Below are 26,252 nucleotides of genomic sequence, written 5' to 3'. Positions count from 1 at the left end.
GGGAACAGCAAGTGCTGCACCACCAAGATGTCTCCTTTCAGCTCAGGCCCAGGGAACAGCAGGCAGAGCACAAGCCAAAGGGACAATGACTTCCTAATCTGCTTTTCTTCCCCTTGCAAGAAGCCAAGCTTTAAGCAGACATCAATGGCTTTCCCAAAGATTACTAGGCAGCCTGCTATCTTCCTCTACCATGTCCAAAAAATCACCATTCCAAGCTGGAGTTCTCCATGACATGTAAAAGCCCAGCAGTCACTGTACTGCAAAGGCTGCTGTACAAGCACTGGGCTTTGTAAAGGTCCTGGAGCGTGGGCACTGCCAGGGAATGGGGGAGGCCTGTGCAGCATCCAGTAGGTCACTGCTGTGTGACAGAGTGACAGAGGCCTGTGCAGCACCCAGCAGGTCACTGCTGTGTGACAGAGGGCTCTGCAGCACCCAGCAGGTCACTGCTGTGTGACATCCCTCAGCTGGCCTGGCATTTCCTCTCTTACCTGCACTAAGGCCGTCACGCCAGCTCCAATGCTGATGGAAGGTGCTCTTGAACAATCTGAAATACACAAGACTTCGTGGCACGAGTGAAAGCAGGTCCTGGTTGACCCTGTGGAGTTTGAGACACCATTATCTCCTGCCCTTGCCCTCAGCCCCAGATAACATGAACTAGCACAATTTATCTCACAACTCAAGGCACCAAAGTCTGGAAGCTGCAGGCCCTCATCGCTGGCACAGGGGATCATGTTTCTCTGGAGATCAGCACACCTTGTAGCTGTGGAGGGTGCTCCTCTGAGTTTTTGGTGACTCTGGCTTTGGGACTTCTACAGGATCCAGGTTTTTCATTCCAGTATTCCAGCTCACAAGACTGTATTACTTTTCAGTCACTTCCTAACTGCCTTTTATCAGGAAATATTACAGGCAAGACATGCCCTCAACAAGATACAGCCAACAGCAACTAACAGGAACTTCAGAGATTCCATGATTCAGCCACACCTTATCCATGAGCAGTGCAAGAATAACCCTTTTACCAACCTTTCTGGGTAACTGCCAACAAGCAAAAGAAGTAAAAAACCAGGAAATTGGGGGCAATCACTTCTGCACCATCAAAACTCAATGACACTACAGTGGAGAGCAAGCAACTCTAGTCTGTTTTTTTAAAGACAGCTCAGCTCACATTCCTCCCAGCACCACTGCAATAACCATTTAAGCTGTATCCCGCAGCCAGATGCTGCAGCCTGGCAGGGTGTGGAGGAATCCTGGCTGGGACACATCTGAGAAGAGTCCCAGAGAAGCTCACAGCCTCCCTGGCCCGCACACACACACACACACCCCCCAAGGTGAGAGAAACCACCAAAGTCAAATGCTTGAAAGCACATGGTGCTGTGCTGCTGCAGCTTGCCACTGTCCCTGGCCAGGTCAGCAACGATGCTCTTACAATCTTTTCTGGGAGTGAGGGGTGCCAGGGCTCTACAGCCACCTGCATGCAAGAGAATTAGGGACATGGATAAATGCTGCAGACATCAGTAGTTTATTGGCATGTTTAGTCAAAACACATTCAGAATGGAAACTTAAAAGTAAAAATACTTTCCACCTGCAACAATGAAACTAGAATCTACTAGCATATAATGCTCGACAAGTTACAGCAATAAAGATGGTAATCCACTGTCTCGAATACCTACTAAAGTCAAGATGGTCAGCCAAGTTTGTTGAAGTAGAACCGTAATGACAAAATACTCCCACCATTCACAAATCAGCGACTAACATTTATGGTCAGTGAATCCCTTCCTTTGCTCTAAGAGGTACATTTACTATTGAGAGGGTCAAGAACACGTAAGAGTCCACAATACAGCAGGTGAGCTATCACCATGTAAACTTCTCTGGATGATGTTCCAAGGGTTCGTGTCACTCAAACAAGAAGCAAGCCAAAAAGCAGAATGGCTCAGGAGCTTTTTTTACTACTCCGTTTCTGTTGTCAATTATTTCCAGTGCCATTTGCCATACAAATGAATTGTATGGTTAGGTGGCAGTAGAACACCACAGCATTACAGAAGGAAAAAAGAACCTTCAGGCTACACAAACCACACTGGTGACAAACTGCTAACTGATGACAGCAATTTGTCCGAGGGCTTCAAACCTAAGGAGTGGAGTTGTGTGGCAAGCAGTTCAAGTACTACAGATTTCCAGGTAACAGCTGAAATGGCAAGACCTTCAACAAAAAACCTGAAATATGAAAATGCCAATTGCTAGAAATGTGTCCCAGAAAAGAAAGTGTATGAAAGTAGTGCAAGACTTACCATGGAACACAGAAGAACTCAAGTCTGGGAGAGAACAGACACAGATGCCACTTCCCCTTGCCTAGCATATCAGAAAAGATGAGCAAAATCTTCCACATTACTCCAAACCAGCAAATGATTGCATAATCCAGAGCCAGACTGCCAGGATGTCCTCCCTGCTTTTGCTGAAATTGCCTTTCTTCTTTAGCTTGAAGCCTTCCACATTCAGCAGCAGCTGTTGGTGGTCCCACCTTTGCCCGGCCGCACGCACAGGCACCCCTTTGCTCTGAGCCCGGAGCCGTGGCTCAGCACAGGGCCCGCACTGGGCCTGCCCGCACTGCCTGCTGCAGCGGCAGCTTGTGGGAACGTGGGACATCAGCCACCAACACCTCTCCACAGACAACCCACCGGTCACACTGCGCAAGAGCATGCCTCCTTTCTATCCATAGGGCCAGAGCCACGTCAGTGTCAACATCAGCTGAGAGTTATGTGCAAAATGAGTACAAGTTTTTAAAAAAGTGCAACTGGAAAATGCAAGAACGTAAGAGCTGCTGTTTAGTTCTCTGAAAATTGCAGTATCCCCGTTTGATAAGCTCACCCTCACAAAGGATGCTTAGGTCTACCCATTATGAGTTGGCCAGAAGTGTCCACCATTCTCAACTGACTTCTGAAATTCAGGTCCAAGAGAGATTAGAACTCCACTTGCTTTAACTCTGACACTGATTAAAGAAAAGAGACAACCTGGAGACTACTCGGATGCCTTCATCCTCCCTTCCCCCCCACTGCAAAAAAAACAGGCAAACTTGTTAATTGAAGAGCAAGGTGGATGATCACTTTAGCAACGTTTACTCATTGAAAGATACTGCAATTTTTTTAATACAATTTTCCAATTATTTAAATGCTTTGCAGCTGCTTGGCTTTGCAGCACAGTACTTCATACACTATACTGTACAAAATCACCAGCAAGACTGGAATGATGTATTCATAGAAGGCACCATCATGCTTATTACATTACCAGAGAACTCAAATACAGTCAAGACAAGTTTCGCTGTACAACGCTTCTCGAAGGGGGAAGGGGAAGGAGGTGTGTTGAGCAGCCATCCCTGCACTGAAGAGGGGCAGATAGAAAAATCTGATGTGAGCTATCAAACTTGTTGCACACTCAGGGCTACGACTTGGAAACTCTGGGTTCTGGTTACAGCTAACTGGATTCCTTCTGGAACAAAGGTGTAGTCTTATTAAGGTTTGTGTGTGTACAGAGGTTGGTCACAGCAAGCAGAGCAGATGCCCGCATCGTTCCCCAAGCTATTCTGTCTGAGTAAGAGGATGAAGGTTTTCCCTCCGATGCCTCCTGCAGCTGTCAGTATAAATGAGTTCAGAGGACCCATTAGTGCATTTTGATGAGTGCGTAAACACGAGTTTGTTTGGAGCCGAGTGTTCTAAGAAGGAAAAAAAAAAGGCAAGCTTCTCCAATTGCACAAATTGCACTATATGTGTTTCCAACAGTAGTAGGCAGAAACGGTAACACTTACACAAAATGTGCAGCAGAGGGTTTTTGACTGAAAGGACCTGAATTCTACTGGGCATGTCCTTTAGTTCAACTTCTGTTGCAGATAGTTAACCGGTCTTTTCTTTTGTTTCTTTTTCTTTTTTCTTTATTTTTTAGTCTTCAATTCTCCACGTATACATTTATAAATTAAGAGTGTGACTCCTGTTGTGAAACTGGGGAAAAAATGTCCACCTCAATTTAAACTGGAAACCAAAGGATGTTTTCACATCAAAGAAACGATCAGAAGGGCTGTGTCACATTCCAAAGCTAAAAAAAAAATTAACAAGAATGCAAACACGATGGGTAATGTACCACTGCCAAGACTGTCTGCCCACAGTGGAGACTTCAGCGACGCTGTCCAGTGAAACGGCCTTCCATCTGCCCGGTTCCTCGTCCAGAGCCAAGTTTCTGTGCCATGCCACCCCGTGGAGGAGGTCCTCTTCCGTCCCGGTCCCGCATCATGCCGCCGCCCACTATCCCGCGGGGCCCCCCCGGGCCTCTCTCATTGCGGCGGAGATCCCTGCGCTCGTCGCCGCCACCGCGTGTCTCCCGCTCGCGAGCGGCTCTGGTTTTTTTCTCTTCCACGTTCAGGCGCACCTCCCCGCGGAACATTATGGGCTTGTGGGGAAAAGCGGTCAGGCAACACGTTAGTCACCATGGCACTAAGCCCTTTCCATGCAAGGCACACGAACGCTCTGCACTGGCTGTGGGCACCAGCCTTCCTGCACGTGCATGCCCAACACGAACATGACCTGTTAGGGGTTCCCTGCAGCATGCAGCCTTAGCCCTGTGGAATGCCATTCTTACATTCACTCGGGCAGGCAAGGAATTAAAGTGCTTGTCTCAAGCAGAAGCAGCGTTGTCTTTAGCCTCTTCACTGCCAGCTTCAGTCTTTCCACTTCAGGGTCCAAGCTCCTGAAGAATTGCTCTACTAGGTCTGACTCCTACACCATAGAAATGAAAACTGCTGCTTTCTCCCCTCCAGCTCCTCAAAGCAAAACTGCAAGTAACCCTGCTCCCTCCTCTCAACCCCAGGGTGCAGAATTCAGAGATCCATGTGATGCTCTTTGAAAGGTAACCTGTTCCCCTTTCAGCTAAAGGTTCTCTAAAAGTAAGTTCTGAGCTCTGTGTGGAGCACTTGTGGAGAGGTAAAAACCCCAAATTCCACATGGTGCAGCTTGAGGAACACTGGCAAAGCTTTTAAAGCTACACAGCACTCCTGACAGAATGGCTATGCCAAAACTGTTCTTCTTTGAGCTGTTTTTGAATGCCAGAGCCAATGGCAATGCAAACTAGGATGGCCCACAATACTTGTTTAGGTTTAAGCCTTTTGGTCCATCCCTGGAAGGGGATACTCAGTACCCAATGCCAATACTTACTTTTGCAACTAAAATTCGCTGGACCGGCTCAGAATCGTCAAACACCACAAAACCAAAATTAGGCAGTTTTCCTCCCACTCCCTTAGTATTTATGCGAAGTTCTACCACATTTCCAAAGCCTGGAGAAACACAAGGGAATAGACACTTTATGAAAACCCACAGTGTCAGCTCTACCCTCTGCTCGTTCCAGACATCTGTAGTGTGGCACTATGTCAAAGCTTACTCATGTAGTCCAAATCAGTGTTACCTGACTTTTTAACCCAGTTTTCCATCTTAGTCCCCGCAGCTGGAATCACTACTTACTCATGAAGAACTCTTTCAGTTCACTCTCATCAATATCGTGTGGCAAGTTCCCAACAAAGAGCTGGTGGCTGTCTGGATAGCGAATTATCCGACGATTATCCGACTCGTTCTGCTCCATGTCTCCTCTTCCTACCATCAACACAAAGAGGAAAGTAGAACCACTGAGGTTAAAATATGTGTGTAAACCCCACATCTAGGGGCAGCAACAAGCATATTCCCTCCAGCCAGCCTGGACTCCAAATCATGCTCCCTCATTTCTGGTTGAAGGCAGCAGGCACATGCAGTTCATGATCAGCCAGGCAGACACAGGTAAACACAAGGCCTCAGCAGACACCTCTCCTTCACCCTTCCCAAGCAGTCACACAAGCTCATCCATGTTACCTGGCCGAGGTCCTCGTGGTGGAAAACCTGGTCTTTCCCTGGGACGCTGCTCACGAACGCGAGGAGGTTGAGACTGAGCTTCAGGTTTAGTTTCCACTCTTGGCTAAAAGAGGAGAATGTGCATTATTTAACACTGGCCTGGTAAAAAAAAAAAACAAACCAACAAAAACCCCAAACTCACAAAACCCTCCACAACACAAGACATGGGTAAGTGGCATGCACAAAACAAACTCTGGAAGATAGACATCGGTGTCAATGTGTTTGGGAGTGGTTTTTTCACCTGTCTAAATTCCTCTGTACCAATCCAGGACTGCAGTGTTCATTTATCACTGTTAAAAGGTGCAAAGCAAACATCTCTCAATCAGAGCATCTCCCCAAAACATGGCTAAGGGGAATTTTCCATGTTTGACAGGGCATTGAGACCCCAACGTTCCATTATTTGCAAATCCCTCAGCCTGACTTAAATTCTAGAGGGCATAAAGCTTCCTCAAGCCAAGCTCAAACTTCATGGATTAGGAAGTAGTCCAAGATGAACGCAAAGAGATGGACAAATCAAAGTTCTGTCCAAGTCCCCAAGGAATTATTTCCCTCCAGTGCAGAACAGCTGTATGAAAACTATCAAAAAGAAAGAGGAGAACAAAAGCCCCTGGAAGTATTTCCTGAAATGAGTTTCTACAGACTACCTCTTAGGATATGATTCACCTTTCCTGATGTCAGGACCATGATGCTCAAAGTACACCCTTCATATTCAGGTACTAGAACACCCATTCCCATTTTTTGCAAGCTAAAAATTTGCTTTATGAGAAATAGACAGAACAATAAAAATGTTTCTATGCAGACTACTGGTCACTGAAGCAATTCACAACATTTTTTAAATTCCATTTCTGTACAACAGTTAAGCAGCTGCTGGTTTGCTAGGTTCTTATCTCAGAAAAACAAAACTATCCTCAGGAGCACAAAAATACACAAGTAGCCTGCAAGTAAGATTGAACACAAGGTGAACAGCTATAGGCCCAGACTGCTGGGGAGAAGTAGTTTATATTAAACATCTCCCTTATTTTCCTTTAAGGACTCAGGACAACTGGCAGCTCCAGACAGAGCACTTCCCAGGGGAAAAAAACCTGGATTTCACATGCAACATGCAAGTGTTACACACCCAACAAATGTCTTAGCCCTCCTGTCACTTGTGCTCCATGCAGCTAGGCATTAGGTTGTCCTTACAACACTTCTAGGATCACTTTTTAAGAACAAGCTTGGAAAATCAGTCTTCCTGTTAAATCTTGCTCCTTTCTATTTTGTGAGTCACTGGAGCTCCTCCGCCATCTTTCACTCACATATCTTGAGAACATCATAAATTACACCTCAAGAGCAAAACTTGATACCTTCAGACCCCCTTTTCTTGGATACTCATGGCTATCAGGCTTAAACTCCTGCTAAGTCACTGATGTCCTGCTGTTAAATCCCAAGTATAACAGCGACCTTGAACCTGCCTGCTTGGTGTGTCACTGATCTTCTCAGCCAGCACACAAACAGCTGATCTCTCTGGTTGTTTTCTGAGGAGTCCCATCCTTTTCCATAGAAAAAGGCTGCCTCAGTGCCTCAAGAGGAAAGCCCTTGTACAGAACTCTGCTCCCCAAAACACTGCCACAACCGGCAGCACCACAAGACTCCAGATCAGGGCTGCCATTTGCAGCCCAAACAGCAGCTCGTTGCAACTTACATCTTCCAGCATGTCCCAGCAAGCAGAGTGGATGGAAGGACACTGAGTAAGGGGTTCAATAAATCCCAATTACCGCAGGAGCCAAGAATGCCACAAACCTCAGCCTAGCAGAGCTTTGACAGCCATTAAAGAAAAGGTGGCACTGTCTCTTCTCTTCAGGAGCTCACATGGGGAGGGAAAGGGACTCTCCCCAAAAGACAAGAATCAGGCCCTGCCTACCCCTGCCTCTCTACAGCCCTATGACAAACAATGCAGTAATAAAAATGGGAAGTAAAAGTAACTGAAAATGCTGAAAATAAGGAAAAGTCCTAGTTTATCAACGTAGGCAGGCTGATTTCTAATCATCTACAATTAGAAAAAGAGCAAAAAATGCTGACCTGTTTCCCTCCACAGCTGTAAGGAAACAGCCCTGAACCAGTTTGTATCCAGAACAGCACATGTGCAGTCCTTTGAGGAGTTAACACTACAGGGGCTGTATTTTTAACTTAATAGTGGGGAGGGGGGGCGAAACTGGAATGATGCAGAGAAAAGAGTGAGCAGAGCAGTTATTTCTCTGTAACATCACTGACACCAGCTACAACAGCCTCTCAAAGGAGCCACTCACCCACCCACCAGGGCATCTTCTGTCCTTGTTTACATGCACAGTGTCTGGCACTAATGGATCCCTGAAAATAGGAAAAAGCTGCTACTGATTTGCAGCTCCTTGTTCAGGTGCCTTTTCTACCCAACTTCTACACACTGTGTCTAAAATACTTTCAAGAAAAGAAGCTCAGAACTGACTTAATTCCAGCTACAGAAGAGCTGAAATTCCTGCCATGTCAGTATTGTTCAGAAACTTCCACACACCATTACTTAAAACACAAAGTCAAAGATAAAGAAATCAAAAGGCACAAAGCACAACAAGCAACAGAGGCAACACAGAGGAGTTTAAGGGGACATCTATAAACTATCTCCTGCTCTCTTGGACAGATCACTTGAAATTATCTTTGCAGCCACATTACAACCATCCACCTTTTCTGTGGCAAATAAATTAAAACCAATTTTGGCTCTGTGTAAGGAAAATCTATCCTGCACTAGAAAACTCAGTTTTTACAGGTTAAATACCACCTAGGTATTCAAAGCTGATGAAGACAGACAGACTTCCCAAATCATTCCATAGCCTTTATTTGATGTCCTTGATAGTCCCAACAGACCAGAAGCAACACCACATAGGGTGTTGGGTTTTTCTGGTTAATTTTCTTTCATTTTTCTCTTTTTCTTCCCTGTTTCCTTTTTAACATGCATTTAAAGCATGAAGGCTAGTCCTAGACAGAGATCTCTCTGTTACCACAAAATTGAGAAGAAACCAGTGCAAGAGGAACAGCTGCAGCAACACAGCTATTCTACTGAAAATTGCAGCCTCACACAAAGGCTGGACAGGAGCAACTCAAGATACAGCACTCCAGCACACCCTGTCAATGCACGGGGTCAAGGACACATTTTCTGGTTTGAGCACTTTCATGCAGATGGAAGAAGCTGAATTGAGAGTCTCAGAAGGTCTCACACCACCTCGGCATGAGCAGGACATGAGCTTTCACTGGGTCAAACTCGCTCTCCTCTTTTCCCTCCTCACCCAGTCAACCTAGGAATGGGAAGATAGCATTGTCCAGGCAAGGAAATGAGAATCCTTCCATTCCTCACACAGTCATAAGTTGGTACAGGGTTCTGTGATAAGCTGATTATCCATAGATAATGAAATCCAGCATAGTACTGTGGATGTTAGCCTTACAAGGCAATCTTGCACCTCAGAAATGATGCACTCTCTTTTTACTGCTGGGCCATTTCCACCAATGCCCTTTTCAAACACACTTCAGAAAAGTAACATTTTGTGGGGAATTGGTGTTTCCCCTTTAAACCAAACCATTAAGTTAGGTAATAAACCCCAGGAGTGATTTCCTGTTTCCACAAGGCCAGATTTTAACATTACCATCACCCAAAGTTCCACCAGTTACACGTTTGTGGCTTTACTTGTGACAAGGAGGTGAGTGCATTAACATGTAAGACACAATTAATTTGTGCAATTTAAGTCAAACAAGTTGATCTGTTAATTTAAAAAACTGAAGCAGTTTGCAGAAGTAATGAGACAATCCAAGGTGTTCACAGATGGGTTACCTGTGAGACTGGTGCTTTAACATGGGGTGGAATTCCAGAGGAAGAAACAGTACCACTAGGAGGCAGGTTTTTACTGGTCACTGAAGCCCAAGAGAAAGCCTGCAGGAAATGCAACAAACCTAGGCTACTAATCACGGCAAACCACTGACATTCCTACAGGGAAACTTGGCTGCTAAAAACACACTTTTGGTTCATATCTGACTATTAAATAATGGTTGTGCAAGCATACAATGGAGGTACAGAAGAGTCTGCTGTCCCAGCTGTTCCAATGGCATGGAACAAGTGTGTACCGTGCCCACTGTCGCTACTTGAGTGAGCCCAGTGCCCTCAGCATTCCAAGAAAACTGCTTTCCATCATGTAACCAAACCTAGGGCTGAAAACCCTGTAGTATTCAGTGTCTTTTGCATGAAGAAAGGGAGCGGATGCCTGAAGTTACAATCAAAAATGGAGAAGAGAAAAAGGAGTGGAAAAAAAATATGGGAGACATGCTGGAGCTAGAAAAGGACCTGGCTCCAGCTCTCCCTGGCTGCTCCCAGCACTCTGCAAGCCCGCAGGGTTTTAACCACGCCAGAGACCAGAGGATGCACCGTGTGCACTCTGGTTTCTAAGATTAGGCATCCTGCCTCCAGGAGACACTCAGTGCCCCCACATTGGTTTTGAACCTAGGCTGCAGCAGTTCTACAAGCATCAGTGTGTTCCATGTATTTTCAAGGAAAGAGCAGCGGTTCCCATTGTATGAGATTTTTGGCAGTGGTAGCCACAGGTGTTTTCTTAACATGTTAACTGCACAATTAAAAATATCTACACATGCATATACCCACACACACACTTTACAAGAAGAGCTTAAAATCTACTATAGGTGATGAGCAGCACTTAAAAATAACATTTCTATTGTAGTGAAACTTCACATTTTTACAAGTTCAAAGGTCAAGCCTAGTTGCTCATACAGCATGACACTAAAGAGAGGTACCAGTTTAGGCACCCAAAAAGGCAAAGTTTAAAGGCCAATCCAGTTTCCGTCTGCACTTAGTAGCACAGATGTGACCTGTAACTAACCTTTGGTGGTTCTTGCGGTAACGAAACAGGTTCTACAGGAGGTGGAGATGGAGATTTCTCTTCTAGTTCCTCAAGGGTCTTTTCTTCCACTTCAGCTTTCAGCTCCTCAGCTTTTGTTTCAGATTCCAATTCTGGCTCAGGTTCATGAGAAGATTCTTCCAGTGCCTCCTCTATCCCATTGCTACAATAGCCAAATGCATTTGATGAGCTAGCTTATCAATTGCTTTGCATTTTGTCACATTTTGTAAGTGTGCTATGGCAACAGCCCTGCTATGAAAAAGATCACTGTGTCTCCATTTGCTACAACAGGGTCTGTACGTATACAATACAGAAGGAAGTGAAGCTGTACTCCCCTGCTGGGTAAAAAACCAGATTTTACTTCTGCTGAAGCAAAGACATTTCTACAGTTCTCTGCAGAGAATCACACAGCCTTTTAACCCTGGAGAAGAGGTGCTCAACTCAAGCATTGCTGCTTCTAAAAGAACACGAACACAGTGAGGACCAATGGACAATTAAGCTACACACATAACCAAACCCAATTCTGGAATGAAACCTACTGTTCCTTTAACAAACTGCTACACAGCTTCCTTACCAAAGCAGCTGTGAGTCCCATTTACAGAAAATCATAGGCAACTTCTGTGCTCTGTGTGGTTGAAAGGTAGGGGATCTGAACATCTCCTCTCTCCAGCCACCCAGAATGCTACCTTACCTCCAGTCACCTCTGTCTATGCAGCTCCTGCTGCAGGCCACCACACGCCCAAGTGACTCTATGATGATCAATGCCTTTACAGCCCCTTTCCAAATGACACAGTAACCCCAAAACAAGACCTGACTTTGTGCTCTAAGGCATCCAAAACTTACTGCATTATCCTGAGCAAGCCCCTGCCAGAATCCCACCCCTTTTCCATCAGGTTTCTCATGAGAAGCATTATGTAACTTGTGTTTAGTATTACCACGGATGCACTCAGCAGGTATTGTCTAGTGATGTCATACATGTTTTTTTAACAGGGGAACCAGAAAGTCAGTTCTGGCCATCATTACACCACTCCTATGTTTCATAAAAAGCACAGGGTTTGGTGTTGTTTGTTTCTTTGTATTTGTGGGGGGTTATTTGGTTGTTTTTTTTGTATTTTTCTTACAAAATCATAAATATATTTTTTTCTTTGATCTGGCTTAGATTTGCAGACACTCAGGACAAAGACCTATTTTTCCAAGAAAGATGAATAGCAGGCTCTCAAAAAGTACATCTTTCTCTCAGCTCCAAGTGATCCCCAAATTTGAGTAAGATATCAAGATATCCCTGCTCAGTGCAAGGGGTTGGACTAGATGACCTTTAAAAGGTCCCTTCCAACTCAAACTAGTCTGTGTTTCATCAACCATCCTTCTGTTAATGTACCTGTGACCTAAGTCACATCATTCCAAACCTTCTGTTCCAAGCTTGGATTACAAAGATTCCATTAAGTGTGTATATACATGGGGGTGGCTCCCTTTTCATCTCACTTTTGAGACCAGAAGTGAAAATAACTAACAAACATTAAAGAATACCCCATTTCTTCTCTTCAATAAAGAAGGAATGCTATGTTATGTAATGTTATAATGTAATGTTTATATTCAAAATAATGTAATGTTAACACAGATCCCTATCAAGCTAAGTGAATTTTCCTAAACTACCTGTTAAATCACATACAGAACCTAAAGCCAAAGCAATTCTGTCTGTGGTTTTTATTAAGAAAGCAACTCCATATAATAAAAAGGATTTCTTACGTTACAGGATGGTTTTCATAATAAGTACTGCTTGCATTCTCTTGCACAGGTTCAGGTGATGGTTGTCTTTCCTCCTGCTCTTCTTCCACCTCTTCCTCAGATTCTGACACAAAAAAACCAACTGGTCATCTCTTATGGATCTCCACATGTGTACACAAGTCACAATTAAAATAAAAGCATATTAAGTTAGCAGCAATCAAAATAAAGCTCCACCAACAAAACATGGTAAAATGAGCTGCAAAAAAAGAATGGAAGAGGCTGCCTCTCAGTCAAGAGGCTGGGCTGTTTATGATTTTCACAAAAAGAGGAAGCCAGAGACATATTACTGCTAAGAAGTTCAGGGAGGAGGTTTGGGGCTCTTTTAAAGCAGGTGCTTTTCATATGGTGGCAGTGAAAGAGAAGGATTGCACTATTACCTCATAAATCTCAGTGCCTCAGACTAAGAAGATGAACCTCAAATACAAGGATGATTGCCTAAAATGCTTTGTTCCACAGAAATGAGATGAACAAACTCCAGAAACCACCCAGTGAATACATGTATACATGTTCTTGCTACACTGTGATTTGCTCTGTCTCATTGAACAGAGGGGAAAAAGCCCAACTCAGGTACATTTCAGCCCTCAAGCAGCAATGAATTACTGAGTGTGAGGATGACATGAAAATGAACTATGTGTCATATCTGAAAACCAGTAAAGACTTTTCTTCAAATTACACACAAATTTGACTGATCACAGAACACAAGTGTGCCTGCTGCAGCTATGGCAGCAGAAGTCCTGCTGCTCACTGCTTCCATTCTCTGTCAAGCCTCACCCTCTGTGAGCCAGTTCAGCCCTTCAGGGAACACAGCACTACTACAGGACCTTCATTTTCTAGAACATTTTAGACCACAGAGCTTCAGTAACAACACCTCTGTGCCCCACAGCAGGCAACACAGTTTGCATTCCAACATCTCTACAAACACATCTGGCAGCTCTGCACACAGAGAGAGGAACAAGAATGACACAAACCCTACACACGAGTCCTTCTCACCTTCATCAAGTTCTCCTTCTGAATCCCCAAATACTTCATCTTCATACCTGAAGATATCATTATGGACATAGAACTTGTTTGGAACAGATCCCTGTAAAAGAGGAACATGCAGTAGTTAGCATATATGGCATATCAGCAGACAACCCAAGGATGGACCACAGACCTAAGTTTCGGGGTACACACTGACATTATGCAATAGGACTATGCCACTGAAGTTATTTTCTGAGTTATTTTCTTTTTCTCTAGGCAAACAATTGAACAATAGCTTCTGCCCAACTGAAAAAGGAAGTCTGAAGCAGAATAAAATCTGCTAATTTTGCTAAGTCACAGCAATCATAGATTTTAACTAAGTGTACAGCCCCTGAGTTTCATTGAGGAATTTCAATTGTCTCTACTACAAAAACTTCACAATGAAAACCCTGAACTTCCACAGGGTGGCCGTATGCTTACAGCACTGTGCAGGGAAACAATGAAGAAATTCAACATGAACCTAAAACATTAATCTCCAACCACACATTAGTTTGTGATGCAGCAGGGGGAAAGAAGTAGAAAGAACACAAGACACCTTCTACCTGTACACAGCTTTGCTCTCACCAAGAGCTAAATGTGAGCAGTAACTTGTGCATCCCATACTCCCCTTTGCCATTAGACTTGAAACTACACAACTACAGCAGAGATTTGATCTACAGAGTTGAATCTTGTTTTTCAAAAAAATTATTTGTGCCAATGGCAGCTCCCAAATGCAAGCTTCAATTTTCTTTGTATTACTGCTGTAACATTTAAAGTCCAAGGAAATAAAACAGCTCAGGATGGGTCCAATACACTGGTTTCTCTGCACTCACACTCTATGATGCATTTAATGATACTCTCCAGACCAAGTTTGAAAGCCAGATCCTATTTTTTTTTTAGATCCAGATCCTATTTATTTTTTAAAGCCTATCCTGTTTTTTGTCCCAGTATGACAAATGGTAGCTACAGGTGAGGTCAGTTTTTTTCCACCATTATCTGAAGTGTGACACAATCTCACATATCCTTACTTCTGGAGCAAGCACAAAAGTCTGCATGAACTTCCTCATGGGCTGCCCGTTGTTGGACAGCTCTCCCATGACCTGCACGACCACCCCATCGCTCAGAGTGGCGTGGGCATCCACGTGACGGATCTTGGTGTGGCACTCACTGAACTGCAGGGACATCACCTTCTTGTGGATCTCCTACAAACAGACAGACACATTTCAGCTGCACTGAATTCTGTACAGAGCTTTACACCTTCTACCTCCCTGAGTCTCAACTAAGCCCAAAAGAGCACTCCCCTGAGGCTCAAAAGATACATACAGGAATCAAGAAGTGTCTTTCACTGAGAACAGTCTTCCTGAGCTCTCTTAACTTCAAATCTGAACTTTTTCACTAGGATTCAACTATTTCTCAGAGTAGTCAAACCATTCATTTCTTCACATAGTTATGTTCCACTTCAACAAAACTCTGCTCCCACAAGAATATCATGAAACTCACAAAGATCAGTCCTTTCCTGAGGAACTACTTCTAACTGAAACAAGATACATTTGTAGCCCAAATCTATCAGGACCTCTCAATTTTGTTTCCCATTCTAAAGAATCAAACACAACTGCCACTGAAGGCAGAAATAAGCAAACAAAACCCCTCAAGCTAATAAATTCCTATCTGTCTCTGAACAGGAAGCAGTATCACAATCCATTACTCACCAGTCAAAGCCACTGGTGAAGAAAAAACCTTGTTTATCCTGAACATTAACAAGGATTACAGGACAAATTTTAATACTCACAGCTTGACCATACACTGCTTCTTGTGGTTTCCCACTGGCATCCAGTCCTCCATGAACATAAGAAGAATTCCTGCCATAAAACCTGCAAGCAAAGAGATGTAAAAATCACAGAAGTGAAAAGATAGAACCAAATCCAAAAAGAATTTTAGCCAAAAGTTGTAGAGCTCAGTGCTTCACAAATTTCACAGACTCAAAAGGCTCCAAGAATACCAGAACAAACAAACTTAATATTCAGCAGTGCAGTGTGCCCGAGGTGTAGCAGCAAACTCCTACATCAACCTCAACCTTTGGCTTGCTTCCTTTAAGGAAGGTGGCCACTTTGGCTGGAAGGTTCCTCACCCTCAGAACCCCCTGCCTCGGACAGAGGCATCAGCCCAGCGAGGTACCGAATGCTATTCTCTGCACAGCCTTGGCCAGCACTGAGAGAGCGGCTTTGATATTTAACTATGGACACTCACTTCCAGTATTTTTCATACATTTCAGAGATCCTTTGGCACTTTCATTCCATTTCCACATTTTGAGCCTACAATAGTTTGATTTGATTTGGATTGTTACTGTCAGCTTATAAAGCAGGTGACAAAGGTTTTACATTTTCAGTACATTGATATTAATAGAAAGAAACATTGTATCACCCTGTGTTTTTATTTAGGAGCATGCTCTGCCTTGGGGGTGGTAGCCATGAGGTACAGATGCTAATATGCACCTTTATTATCCACCCTTGTATGGCATACATGAAATGAAGTTGTCATGAAGTACTTGGATGAACTCAGTGTCACACAAGAGTGGCAACAATGGTTTATTCTACTGAACTTAGAAACTCTTTTTAGTTCTACTATTGTGGACATAAAAGCCCAAGACTTTTACTCCCTTGACTATGTCCAGGAAAGATTCTGGGAAATACTAGATTGTTTTCCACAATCATGACTTTGAGCATGGTCCAGCACTTCCTAACAGCAAGGAAATACAGAAACTTAGCTGAAGCAGAGCACAAGCAGATAGGAAAACATCTTTCCTCTAAAAGATTTCCCTCTAAATTCCAAAGCAATCTCTCTGAAAGTCAGCAGTTCTTACCAAGGGCCTTCACAGGGGACCAAGACTTTTAACTTGTTTTTAAGGAACTGCTCAAAGTCTCTGGGTGGCAGAGCCCCCAATTAAATGGAATTAAAGACTTTTGGTTAAGGGGCCAGAAAAGCCTTACAAATTCAACTGAAATGCAACAGGCATTCAACCACTTTGAGTAACACCCCTTTAGAGGGCAAACTGATCTCTGCTGCTCCTGAGGCCTGGGCAAGCTTTAGATAATGACCAGCAATGGGATCCTCTGTGCTCTTCTCAAGCTTTTAGTAGGATGAAACAGTAACACTTGTTGTCCTAACTCCCTCACTGCTGCAAAGAGCATCAAGCACCAGGACACCAGGGAAACCCAAATCTTTCTGTGGCAGAGAGCAAGCTGCTGTTGAGACTAACAGCAAGATAAAGAGGAAGCATAAGACGCCCTCCCTGGAGAATATCACTCAGAAGAAAGGTGCAGCCAAAGAACACAAAGGCAAATATTCACATCTGAGGCTGACCGGAAGAAAGGGGCAGTGGTGGCAGAGACTGCAAGGGGCTAGAAAACATCTCATACAAGCAGCTCCAGAACTGAGTAAGATTAAACCAAACCAAATCAAAACCTCTTGGACTCTTCTCTGCAGAGGTAGTTAAGAGAAATTCCACAGGTGCTGTTGTGAGTGACATTTGTGCCACCTCTCAAGTGGACAGAGAATGTCCCTGAGCAGAGAGTAACACCTGCACCAGGGCAGATGCTCAAGAGTATCTATCCAGTCTCCACAGGTATTTATGCCATCTGTCCACATTACCATTTTATCGCTTTAGAAGCAGCACACTTTTCCACAAAAGAAATATCTTGATAACATGCCATACATGCACATGATCTGACTTGATTCTAGAGCCTAGGGAGTTAGCAGTAAGATGAAAGAGTTTTCCAACATCCCAGAAGTTAGCCAGGTTCCTTTTCTCCCATACTCAGAAACAAATGTCTGATTCACATCAAACAGGACACGCTTTATCCACACATTATCACTTGGTGGGTGCAAGGGTTACCTGTGCAAGAAGTCAGGAGCTTTGTTTAGCAGGGTGTAGTACTGTCTCACAAACTCCCGCCCTACGAGCAGGGGACTTGGCTTCTCCATCACCATTTCTTTGGTACTCAGTGTCAAACGCTGTAAGTGAAAATATTCATGTTACTTGGAAAGCATCCCCATGAATCACAACTTTCCCATAAAAGGATAAACATTGTGATATTAGGATTGAAACAAGTCATACAGGGCCTTAATTCACTAGAAAATACTCAACCAATTCAGAACACCCTCTCCCACCTCTTTTGGGTAAATAAGAAAATTTCAGTCTATTCATGTATTACCTTGATGAAAAGGGAACAATGGGTACAAAGTCCCTTACAGAACAGGCGCTTTGAAAAACATAAAAAACCACCCTGAAATGAACAAACAAAAACCCTGTTAAAAATCTCCTGCACCATTTACTTATCCCTTTGGCTGATGAATGTTTTAAAAGCCCAGTTCAACAGCCCTGCAAAGCAAACAGGAACACACTTTCTTGAGGCAGCTGGTACCTCTGCTTCAAAAGGTTACTGTCACATCTGTAAGATGAAGACAGAGTACCAATATGAAGTAACCATGTGGGCTGGACTCACCCTCCATGAAGACAGGGAAGGGAAACCTCAGAGATGACAAAGCCTTAGGTACTGGTTGTCCAACCTAACTGCATTTCACTTTTGTCATAGCATCTCCTAAGTTGGAAAGGATTTCCAGGGGGTCACGGGCTTCCACCTGCTATGCTCCTACTTACGCATATTGTCCTACAGATCCATCCATGTCATAAAATAATCCTCAGTACTCTAAAACACTTTTTAATGGCTTGCCAGTATCCAACATGTTGCTTTTGCCAGCTCACTTAAGACTACCAGTGTCTGTGATCATGAAATTCCCTCCAGTTCTCACAAAGATGCTTAATCTACTTTCTCTCTCCAAAAATTACTGTGTATGCAAGGAAACAGGCAAAGAAGTCCAAGTCAAAAATCCGAGTTTCCAACTTGGGAGATAATCCTAGAGTAAGATTTTTGCCTTTTAACCAAAATAACCTTGACCCATCAATCTGAACCAAGGGCCAATCAAAAGACTTTGCAATTACAGGCACACAGCACACAAAGCACATGAAGTGAAACTGGGAGATGAACCTCAGCTTGAGAAGGGCCTCTAATAAAGGCAGAACACACACAGGAACAATGCCATGAACATGTCAGATCCTGCATCATAACTGAACTCCGAAGAAAAAAGCCCACATCCTTGGCTCCAATAGTTTACACTTAATGGACAACCCAAATTACCTCAAGCCAGTCATCCAAGCCACAAGACAATACCAAGAAATGCCCCCAAATACAGTTAGTCAGGAATCACACCTGAAACAACAGTCTCAAAAACATGCAGGTAATGCAGAAGGCAAGGCCTGAAACACAAGTCTTGAACCTCCAGATGATAGGGTTATCCAAAATCCTATCATAATATAGGGGTTTTAAACAAACCCTTTGATATAAGTCACCAAGACTCTGGAACACAGTATTGGTTTTGCCTCACAGCTAGCCCCAGAGGAAGTAATTATGCTAAATGAGACACAAAACCAAATGTCCAAATACTACGGGACATCAAAGATTTGAGCCCTGTGCATGGATACAAATCCCTTACAGAAGGGGTGTTTTGAAAACATAAAAAACCACCCTGAAATGAACTTACAAAAACAGTGCAGTTTTGGGTTTTTTTTCCCAAAGCAGGAGTAAAGGAAAGAAAACAAAATATGAATTCTAGGAATTCTACTTAGAAACCAGCCTTAAAAAACAAGGACATCTCCATTTCTACAGGTGAGACTATCCTTTTCTTTGTTCCCTTGCCTCACAGGCAGATGATGAACACAAAATTGGTGAGAGGATCTACACCCTGAGCACCTGGGAGAATACACAAAGATGGAGCCTCATCAGGATATTTTGAAGAACCTGTTAAAAAGCAGATGATGGCCACCACACATTCTTATGAATATAGCAAGAAGCAAAGCATACTTGCTAACAAATTTCTGGCATTCCTCAATGAAGACTGAAAATGTCTCTGGGTGCAAAATAAAATAAGAATCTGTGACAAGCCATTACACTACAGGAGATCTGTATCCCACTACATCTTTGCTTCATTGGAAGCTGTCCTATTTCCTCGCCCAGCACCTCTTCCACATTTCACGTGACAGCACCATGGTACTTGACACACATGACACCATCACATAATTTTAGACGATGTCTCAGTACAATCCTTCACTGGTCTCAGTGTTATTTCCTTTCACTATTTCCTGAAAGATCTCAATAGGGATAGCAGAGCCTTTAATGAACTGTTCAGGTCTCCCAGGTCACTAAAAGGCAGAGAAATAAAATCAGAGGCACTCCTTGCTAGCAACATGGGTGCCATGGAACCAGGTTTTCAAAAGATTAAAATCTCCACGTGTCCCATCTAGCACAGCACCTCCCTGAAGTCAAGGACCTGAGCCTTAGCAGGCCCAAGAGGTTTGGAGGGAAACACACCAGTGAAATTTAAGCCCAAAGTCAGGGCATGAGCATCAGCAATTTAAACAGGCCAGATTTACAAAGAACAGGATGTCCATGGATTACCAGGCACCAAGGGAAGTCCCATTGATATCAACACTCTATAAAAGCTCTACTTCCAGTTTCCACCAGCACACACTCAAGAGTCAGTGAACAACAAACTAAGAAGACTCTGAGTGCTCTTCTGAGCTGAATGTAATGAGCCACACTCTTAGATCAGCCCGAGCAGCCATTGAGAGATGGGAACTTATGGCTCAAGGCATTCACATCCACACTAGCCAGAAACAAAATGCTGCTCTTAGTCTGAGATCCCAGCACTGAGGTGGCACCCACCAAAAATCAAACACACTCATCTGCTGGCTCCTTTATGGTACAACTATCCTGTTAAAATAATCCCTGCACAATGGCCAAAAACCATAAGGCACCTGGACAGGGTAACAGGAACAGCCATGCAACTGCTGCTCAGCCACAGGCACTCCTACCTACATCCAGCTGACGTAATAACTCATGGACAAGATTTCATTTCCACCTTATGCACTACTTCTAATTCCTCTGTTAGCAGGAAGGCACACTGGATTTCCAGTGCTTTCCTCAACCAAGGAGAATCAGGAGCCACACAAAATATTTTGCAGTACACTCACAAGCTGAAAGGCACAATGCAACACGGAATCTATTTCTTCCCAAGGCTCAGAGGTGAGGAACCTGATTCCAAAACTAAAGAGCACACATGCACATGCCAGTGAAGTACTCCTTGCAACTTCAGCTAGTGTGGTGTGACTCAAGTTTATAACAGTAACTTCAGCCTACAGGCAGGATTTCTTTCAGGAGAACAAAAACAATGAGAGAACTGGCACAGAAAGGAATTATTTGCTCTGTGCAGGCAAAAATAAGCAAACAAACAAAAGCAGAAAAGATAATTTCCTCCAAAGAACAACTGCATAGTACTGAAATTCACCTAACACCTTCCAATGACCATGACAAATAAAGCAAGGAATCAGCCTTTGCAACAAGGCAAAACTGCTGAGGGCTAACGGGATGAGGTGCAGCCCACACAGAGACAATTGTGTTGAAGCACGTGAGAATCAACTACAATCATTTCTCAATCCACAGTCCAGTAAGAGCATGACAAATCATTCAACCTGTAATCATCTTTATGCACAAAACTTTATTAAGCTGTGTTTGCCTCTTGTTTAACTGAATGAAAAATATAAAACAAGGAGAAACCAAACCCAAATCATCATCCATTAGTTTGCACTTGGGCAAAAGAAACAAAAAACAAACCAGAACAAAGCTGAACTGAATTTTGACAGTGGCTGAAGAAAGCATCACCTCAACTTGAACATAACCTCCATCAAGAGAAACTTCTAAGCTTTGCAAGGGAGCTGTGGGCTTCACCAGTTGTTTCAAAAAAACCTATTCACAAATAAAATTTTGTCTTATTGGCAAGCCAACGTCATCCTCTGAACTAGTCATCCATACATCAATTTGTTCATAACTACAGGCACACAGACATCAAGCTATCGTTTTATATAAATCAGCAACAGCACGGCTTGTTTGTACATCTATAAGCTTGCAACTCTTGTCCAAGTTGTTAATCAGGTTTGAATACACCACTTAAAACAAAAATAAATTTGAGAAAAATGTCCTTGCAGATCAGGAAGACGTTCCCCACACAGCGGGCACACTAAGCAAAGCCACAAGGGACTCAGTGCCACCTCACACACCTCTGGAGCTGAAGGACAACAGAAGGGAAGGGGGCAGCAGCTTTCACAATCTTGGACACGTTTGTCCTAAAACCAGATTATCAGTTTTAATCTGCGTTTCTTACAAGTAGACAAGCAAAAAATAATGCCATGCAGGGCGCGCTTGCTCCTGCAATCCATAAGCGCACCTCCGAGAAACCATCGGTGCCACACCTGGAATAAAGCTGAAATTCCAAACTGATGGCCCAGCAGGCCCAAGGCAGGGCATCCCACACATAGCCCCGGCAGGTGCCCATGGACAGGCCAAGCAGCACAAACTGCAAGGGAAGAAACCTGCAAGGGCAATGAGAAGCCGCAGAGCACACCCCAGTATTGCCAGTACCATCCCTGTGCCGTGCTCTGCAAGTCAGCACTCAGAGCATCCTCCATCTGCAGCAAGGACCAGGAACCCTGTGTCATCTACCAGAGTCCCTTTACTTTATGATCTCCTTGAACTCTGTGCTGCATTCTGAACTGGCTGAGCTGAAGGCACAGCACGCAGCTCTTTCAAAACAAGCTCTCCTCAGAGGCTGCTTTAGTTTTGGTTTGTGCTTGGGGTTTTGGGAGGAGTTTAACAGACCCTGTGTCTTAGGCACACGGCTGCCATAGGGCACCATCCTCTGGGCAATTCAGCTGTGCAGTCCAAAAGGGCCAAGCCCCACCCAAAGAGCAATAACAACAGTGATCTGCTCTGGGGGAGCCTTTCCACCTCTGTGTCATCACCCAAGACCAGGCTCGGTGCCTTTCTCCTAGTGTCTCATCAGATACATCTATTAGTCTGACATACCCATCTTTTCATGCTACTTGAGTTGCAACACATTCTTTATTTGTTAAATGCTCTCAAAAGCAGTGGCATTCAGCACCACAACTACTACAGCAGTAGACTCAAATCCAACACTGTGCTTTAAGGTACGGTGGTTCTCACTGTATTTTCAGTGCTGTGAAATAATCTGAAGCATGAGAATAGATGCTTAATTTGAATTTTCAGTTCCATATTCCTTTACATTCAGAAACACTCATATTGACATCAGCAGTTACATGGTTGATGGACATTTGGTTTTCTCTTCAGTTAAAGCCAGTTTTCAGAGAAAAGATTTATGAAAAAATCACCAAATACAGATCATAATCTCACACAGCAACCCCACATCTGCCAAGCAGACGATTGTAAGAACACTTCCAAAGGCAAACCAAGATGATGTTTCTGACATCCAAGCAACCAGGGTTCACAAGAAGGAGGAATCCTTCAGAACGACAAGCTTTCTAGGGGAGGCATGGCCCTGTACCCACACCCACACCCACAATGGATGCAGAAATGCCTCCCACACGAGAAGTCAAAGCCGGAAGGAAAGCAACACCAGTTTGTCAGCAACCACTTCTCAGCTCCCAATCCAAGCTGACAAATCCTACACTCGCTTGCAGTGCTACAGTAACAGAGCCATGTTACATTCAGAAACTTGGGTACAGATTGATATCACTTCCCCTACTTCTCAACTCTTCCCAAGCACCTTGGGCATCTTTACACTTCTTTCTGCAGGAAAGCAGATAATTTGCGCACTCAGCCGAAGAACAGGAAGGCTTCCAGCACGGAAGGCCACAATAACAACGTCCATACAACTGACTAAGACTTTCTGGTTGAAATTAACAATAATGTCCTATGCTCTCCCCTTCCCTCCAGTGATAGTCCTTCTATGCAGTGGTACCTGGAACCAAGATCAAGATCCAGGCTCACCCAGCTACCCAAGGGATGTAAAAGATTTGGTGTGGAGATGCTGCTGGGCACCCACACTGCAACTGCAGTGACCTCCGAGGTGAAGGGTGGCAGAAGCCTGAGAACCCAATGAGCTCAACTCAGGTGACAAACGAGAGCAGCTCAGAAAAGATCTACTCAAGGTATCCAGCTCTGCAGAATAAAAGGAGCTCACAACAACTTCTGCAATATCACTCCATGTGCAAAGAGAGCAGCCCAGGTTACGGCTGACGAAAGGGGAAGCGCAGAAAGGTGAGGTCTGCAGAGCTGGGGCAGCCCTTCCAGCCAGGTTGCCACAGCTGTGCTAACTCGTAGGAGAGCAGAGGGGCCCGCTGAACCGAGGGTGGGGAGCTAAGGGAGCTTCAGCAGCACGACCGAGGCCGGCGCAGCAGCACCCTGCCTATGCCAAATCCCGCGTACCTCTGGAGGCCCCTGCACAGGGATCGATCCATGAAATGAGACAGGAAGCGGCACCCGCAGGGCCCAACATCACAGCCAGCATCGCGTAACGCGGGGCTTGGGGGCGCTTTTCCCCGGCCTCCCCGCGCCGCCCGGGGCGAGGCGGAAGAGCCGCCAAGGTGACGGCGAACAAAAGCCGCCTCCCCCCCGCTCCGAGCCGAGGCGGGAGCCAGTGGCCGGGGCGGGCAGCGAAGGGCAAAGCCGGGCCCCAGGGCGCTGCCCAGCGCAGCGCCTCAGCGCCGTTCCCGCCGCTGCTCTCAGCCCAGCGCGCGCCGCTCCCGCCGCTGCCCTCAGCCGCTCACACGCGGCTCCCCTCACGCGCCGTTCCCGCCGCTGTCCTCAGCCCCTCACGCGCCGTTCCCGCCGCTGTCCTCAGCCCCTCACGCGCCGTTCCCGCCGCTGTCCTCAGCCCCTCACGCGCCGCTCCCTCAGGGCCGCTGAACGGCCGCCCCCGCCCCGCACACAAACACAGCCCGCGCCGGGGCCTACCCTGCCCCCCGCCCCCCACGCCGCTCACCTAAGGGACAAAAGTCTCGGTGCACGGGGCCAGGGCGCGTTTTCGCCCACGCCGCCGGGAGCTGCGTGGAGCCGGGCGCGGCGAGCGTGTCCCTCGGGCAGCGCGTCCCGCGGCGCGGGCAGCACAGGGCAAGCGGGGCGCGGCGGCGGTGTCACAGCCGGGCGGGCGGGGGAGGGCGGGCGACCGCGGCTCTCGTGCGTGCCTGCGTGCGCGCGCGCGCCTGCGCAGAGCCGGGAGGCGGGCGGGGTGGCCACGGGAAGGGCGGGGCGTCCTGCGGCGCTCTCCGCCAATCAGCAGCGCGCTGGCGCGATGACGTCAGGGGCTCGCGCGTATTTACCATGGCCGGGATGGAGGCGCCGTCCCAAGGTGTCTGAGCGGCTGCGGGAGCGGGGCAGCGGGCAGGGCCGGCTCCGCGCTTTGCTCCTGCCGTGCCTGTTCTCCTTCTCCTCGAGTGTCCGTCAGTTAGAACTTTACAGCTTCTCATGGAAATAGAAACGCTTCTGAGTTATGCTGGAATAGAGAACTATCCATGGTTGCAGGTTGAATACCAGGTAACTCCTTCACTGGGTGGCAGAATTTACCCCTTCGAGTATATTGCATCTCCAAGCGGACAGTTTGAGTGTGTCAGACATCGCTTTTGGAAGTAGCTCGCTTTGTTTCTTGGAGTTGTGTGTGTGAGGATGCAGATACTGAAATAAATTTTGGCTTGTGGAAGTAGCTGGTGTTGGTTGTTTCCTGTTTTTTTGCTAAGGATCAAAATCTTGTTATGCCGACTTGAACACGTCAGGTGAGTTCTGCTGTGTGTCTGCCCAGAATGGGCCTGGAATCGTCACTGTGGGGAAGGGGAGGAATCTTTCCTAACCTTTAAATATATTGACACCTTCAGTTTAGGAGGAAGACTTTTTTTCTTTTCTCTGCCTTGTTTTGCAGCTGGTGGGCAGTGAGGTGTAGGAGGATCTGGGCCTTTACAAGGGCTGTTGTGAGTGAGCTCCAGCTGGGTTTTGTAGCACTGGCATGCTGCTGGGCAGGCAAGCAGTCAGGGATGCACAGCCCGGGAATGCATGACTGTGCTCAGCGAAGCTGGGGCTGTGTGGTGACTGCAGGCTGGAGTTTCCCTCCTGTGCATCAGGAAACTGCTGACATGGCTGTGGTTGCTATTACCGCCTCGTTATTTGGTGACCAAACCTGACTGAAGGGCTTTTTGTTGCCCAAAAAGTTAAAAACTCTCTGGGCCATGTGCTGGGTGGTTAATTTAATTCTGTATTTGATAAGGAAAATGAAATCCTCAAAGCTCTTGATTTAAACTGTCATGTGTGAGGGCTTGTCTCCCTGGAATTAAATGAACTGATGGTAGTGGTACTTTCTGTGCCCATGTGCTGTGGCTGCCAGTAAAATTGCTTTGGTTGGATATGTAGAATAAGCCAAATGCTACCAGAAACTATTAGGAGGGCATCATCAGACTGGCAGCTGCTATGTGGGTGCAGTGCCTGAAGGGTTTGAGGCTCTGGTCCTTGGCTGTTACTCCTCAGCAGGAATCCCAAATATGTTTTCATAGCATCCAATGGGCATTCAGCATCTGGAAGCAATTTAAGAACTTCGTGGTGCTCTTGGACTTGAACCATCAGTCTCGTCTAGGTAAGCTTCTGATTCTCACTGAGGTGACTCAGTTTCAGTAGTGCTTGGACTTTTTCTTCTTGTAGTTAAGGGTAGCTATCCCCTTGCTTTTTTTTCATTAGAA

At 45.4% G+C, this 26,252-nt stretch overlaps 1 protein-coding gene across 2 annotated transcripts; it reads right to left on the bottom strand.

The window, feature by feature from the left end:
- Window positions 1-1,493: 1,493 nt before the first annotated feature.
- On the bottom strand, window positions 1,494-24,675 carry G3BP2 (G3BP stress granule assembly factor 2). Of its 2 annotated transcripts, XM_066549296.1 has the most exons (12): window positions 24,515-24,675; window positions 17,496-17,614; window positions 15,393-15,474; window positions 14,632-14,805; window positions 13,595-13,685; window positions 12,566-12,668; window positions 10,802-10,982; window positions 9,745-9,843; window positions 5,874-5,976; window positions 5,493-5,621; window positions 5,190-5,308; window positions 1,494-4,428 (listed from the first exon to the last, which is right to left on the bottom strand). In XM_066549296.1, exons 2-12 carry the CDS (start codon window positions 17,588-17,590, stop codon window positions 4,156-4,158), a joined length of 1,449 nt encoding a protein of 482 aa, XP_066405393.1. In that variant the 5' UTR covers window positions 17,591-17,614; window positions 24,515-24,675; the 3' UTR covers window positions 1,494-4,155. The 2 variants fall into 2 exon arrangements, with proteins under 2 accessions (XP_066405393.1, XP_066405394.1); XM_066549297.1 differs by lacking the exon at window positions 9,745-9,843.
- Between the last annotated feature and the right edge of the window lie 1,577 nt (window positions 24,676-26,252).

This window comes from Molothrus aeneus, chromosome 4 (assembly GCF_037042795.1).
Source record: "Molothrus aeneus isolate 106 chromosome 4, BPBGC_Maene_1.0, whole genome shotgun sequence".
NCBI lineage: Eukaryota > Metazoa > Chordata > Aves > Passeriformes > Icteridae > Molothrus > Molothrus aeneus.
Note: the sequence above shows the minus strand (reverse complement) of the source record. Positions and strands in the feature narration are given on the sequence as shown.

Coding starts and splice junctions, on each gene's coding strand:
- G3BP2 (XM_066549296.1), bottom strand. CDS start 17,590: ATGGTGATGGAGAAGCCAAGTCCCCTGCTCGTAGGGCGGGAGTTTGTG. Junction 5,977..9,744: donor TTAAAGCACCAGTCTCACAG/GTAACCCATCTG, acceptor CTCCTCTTTTAG/CCAAGAGTGGAAACTAAACC. Junction 4,429..5,189: donor AGCGAATTTTAGTTGCAAAA/GTAAGTATTGGC, acceptor TTTCCCCACAAG/CCCATAATGTTCCGCGGGGA.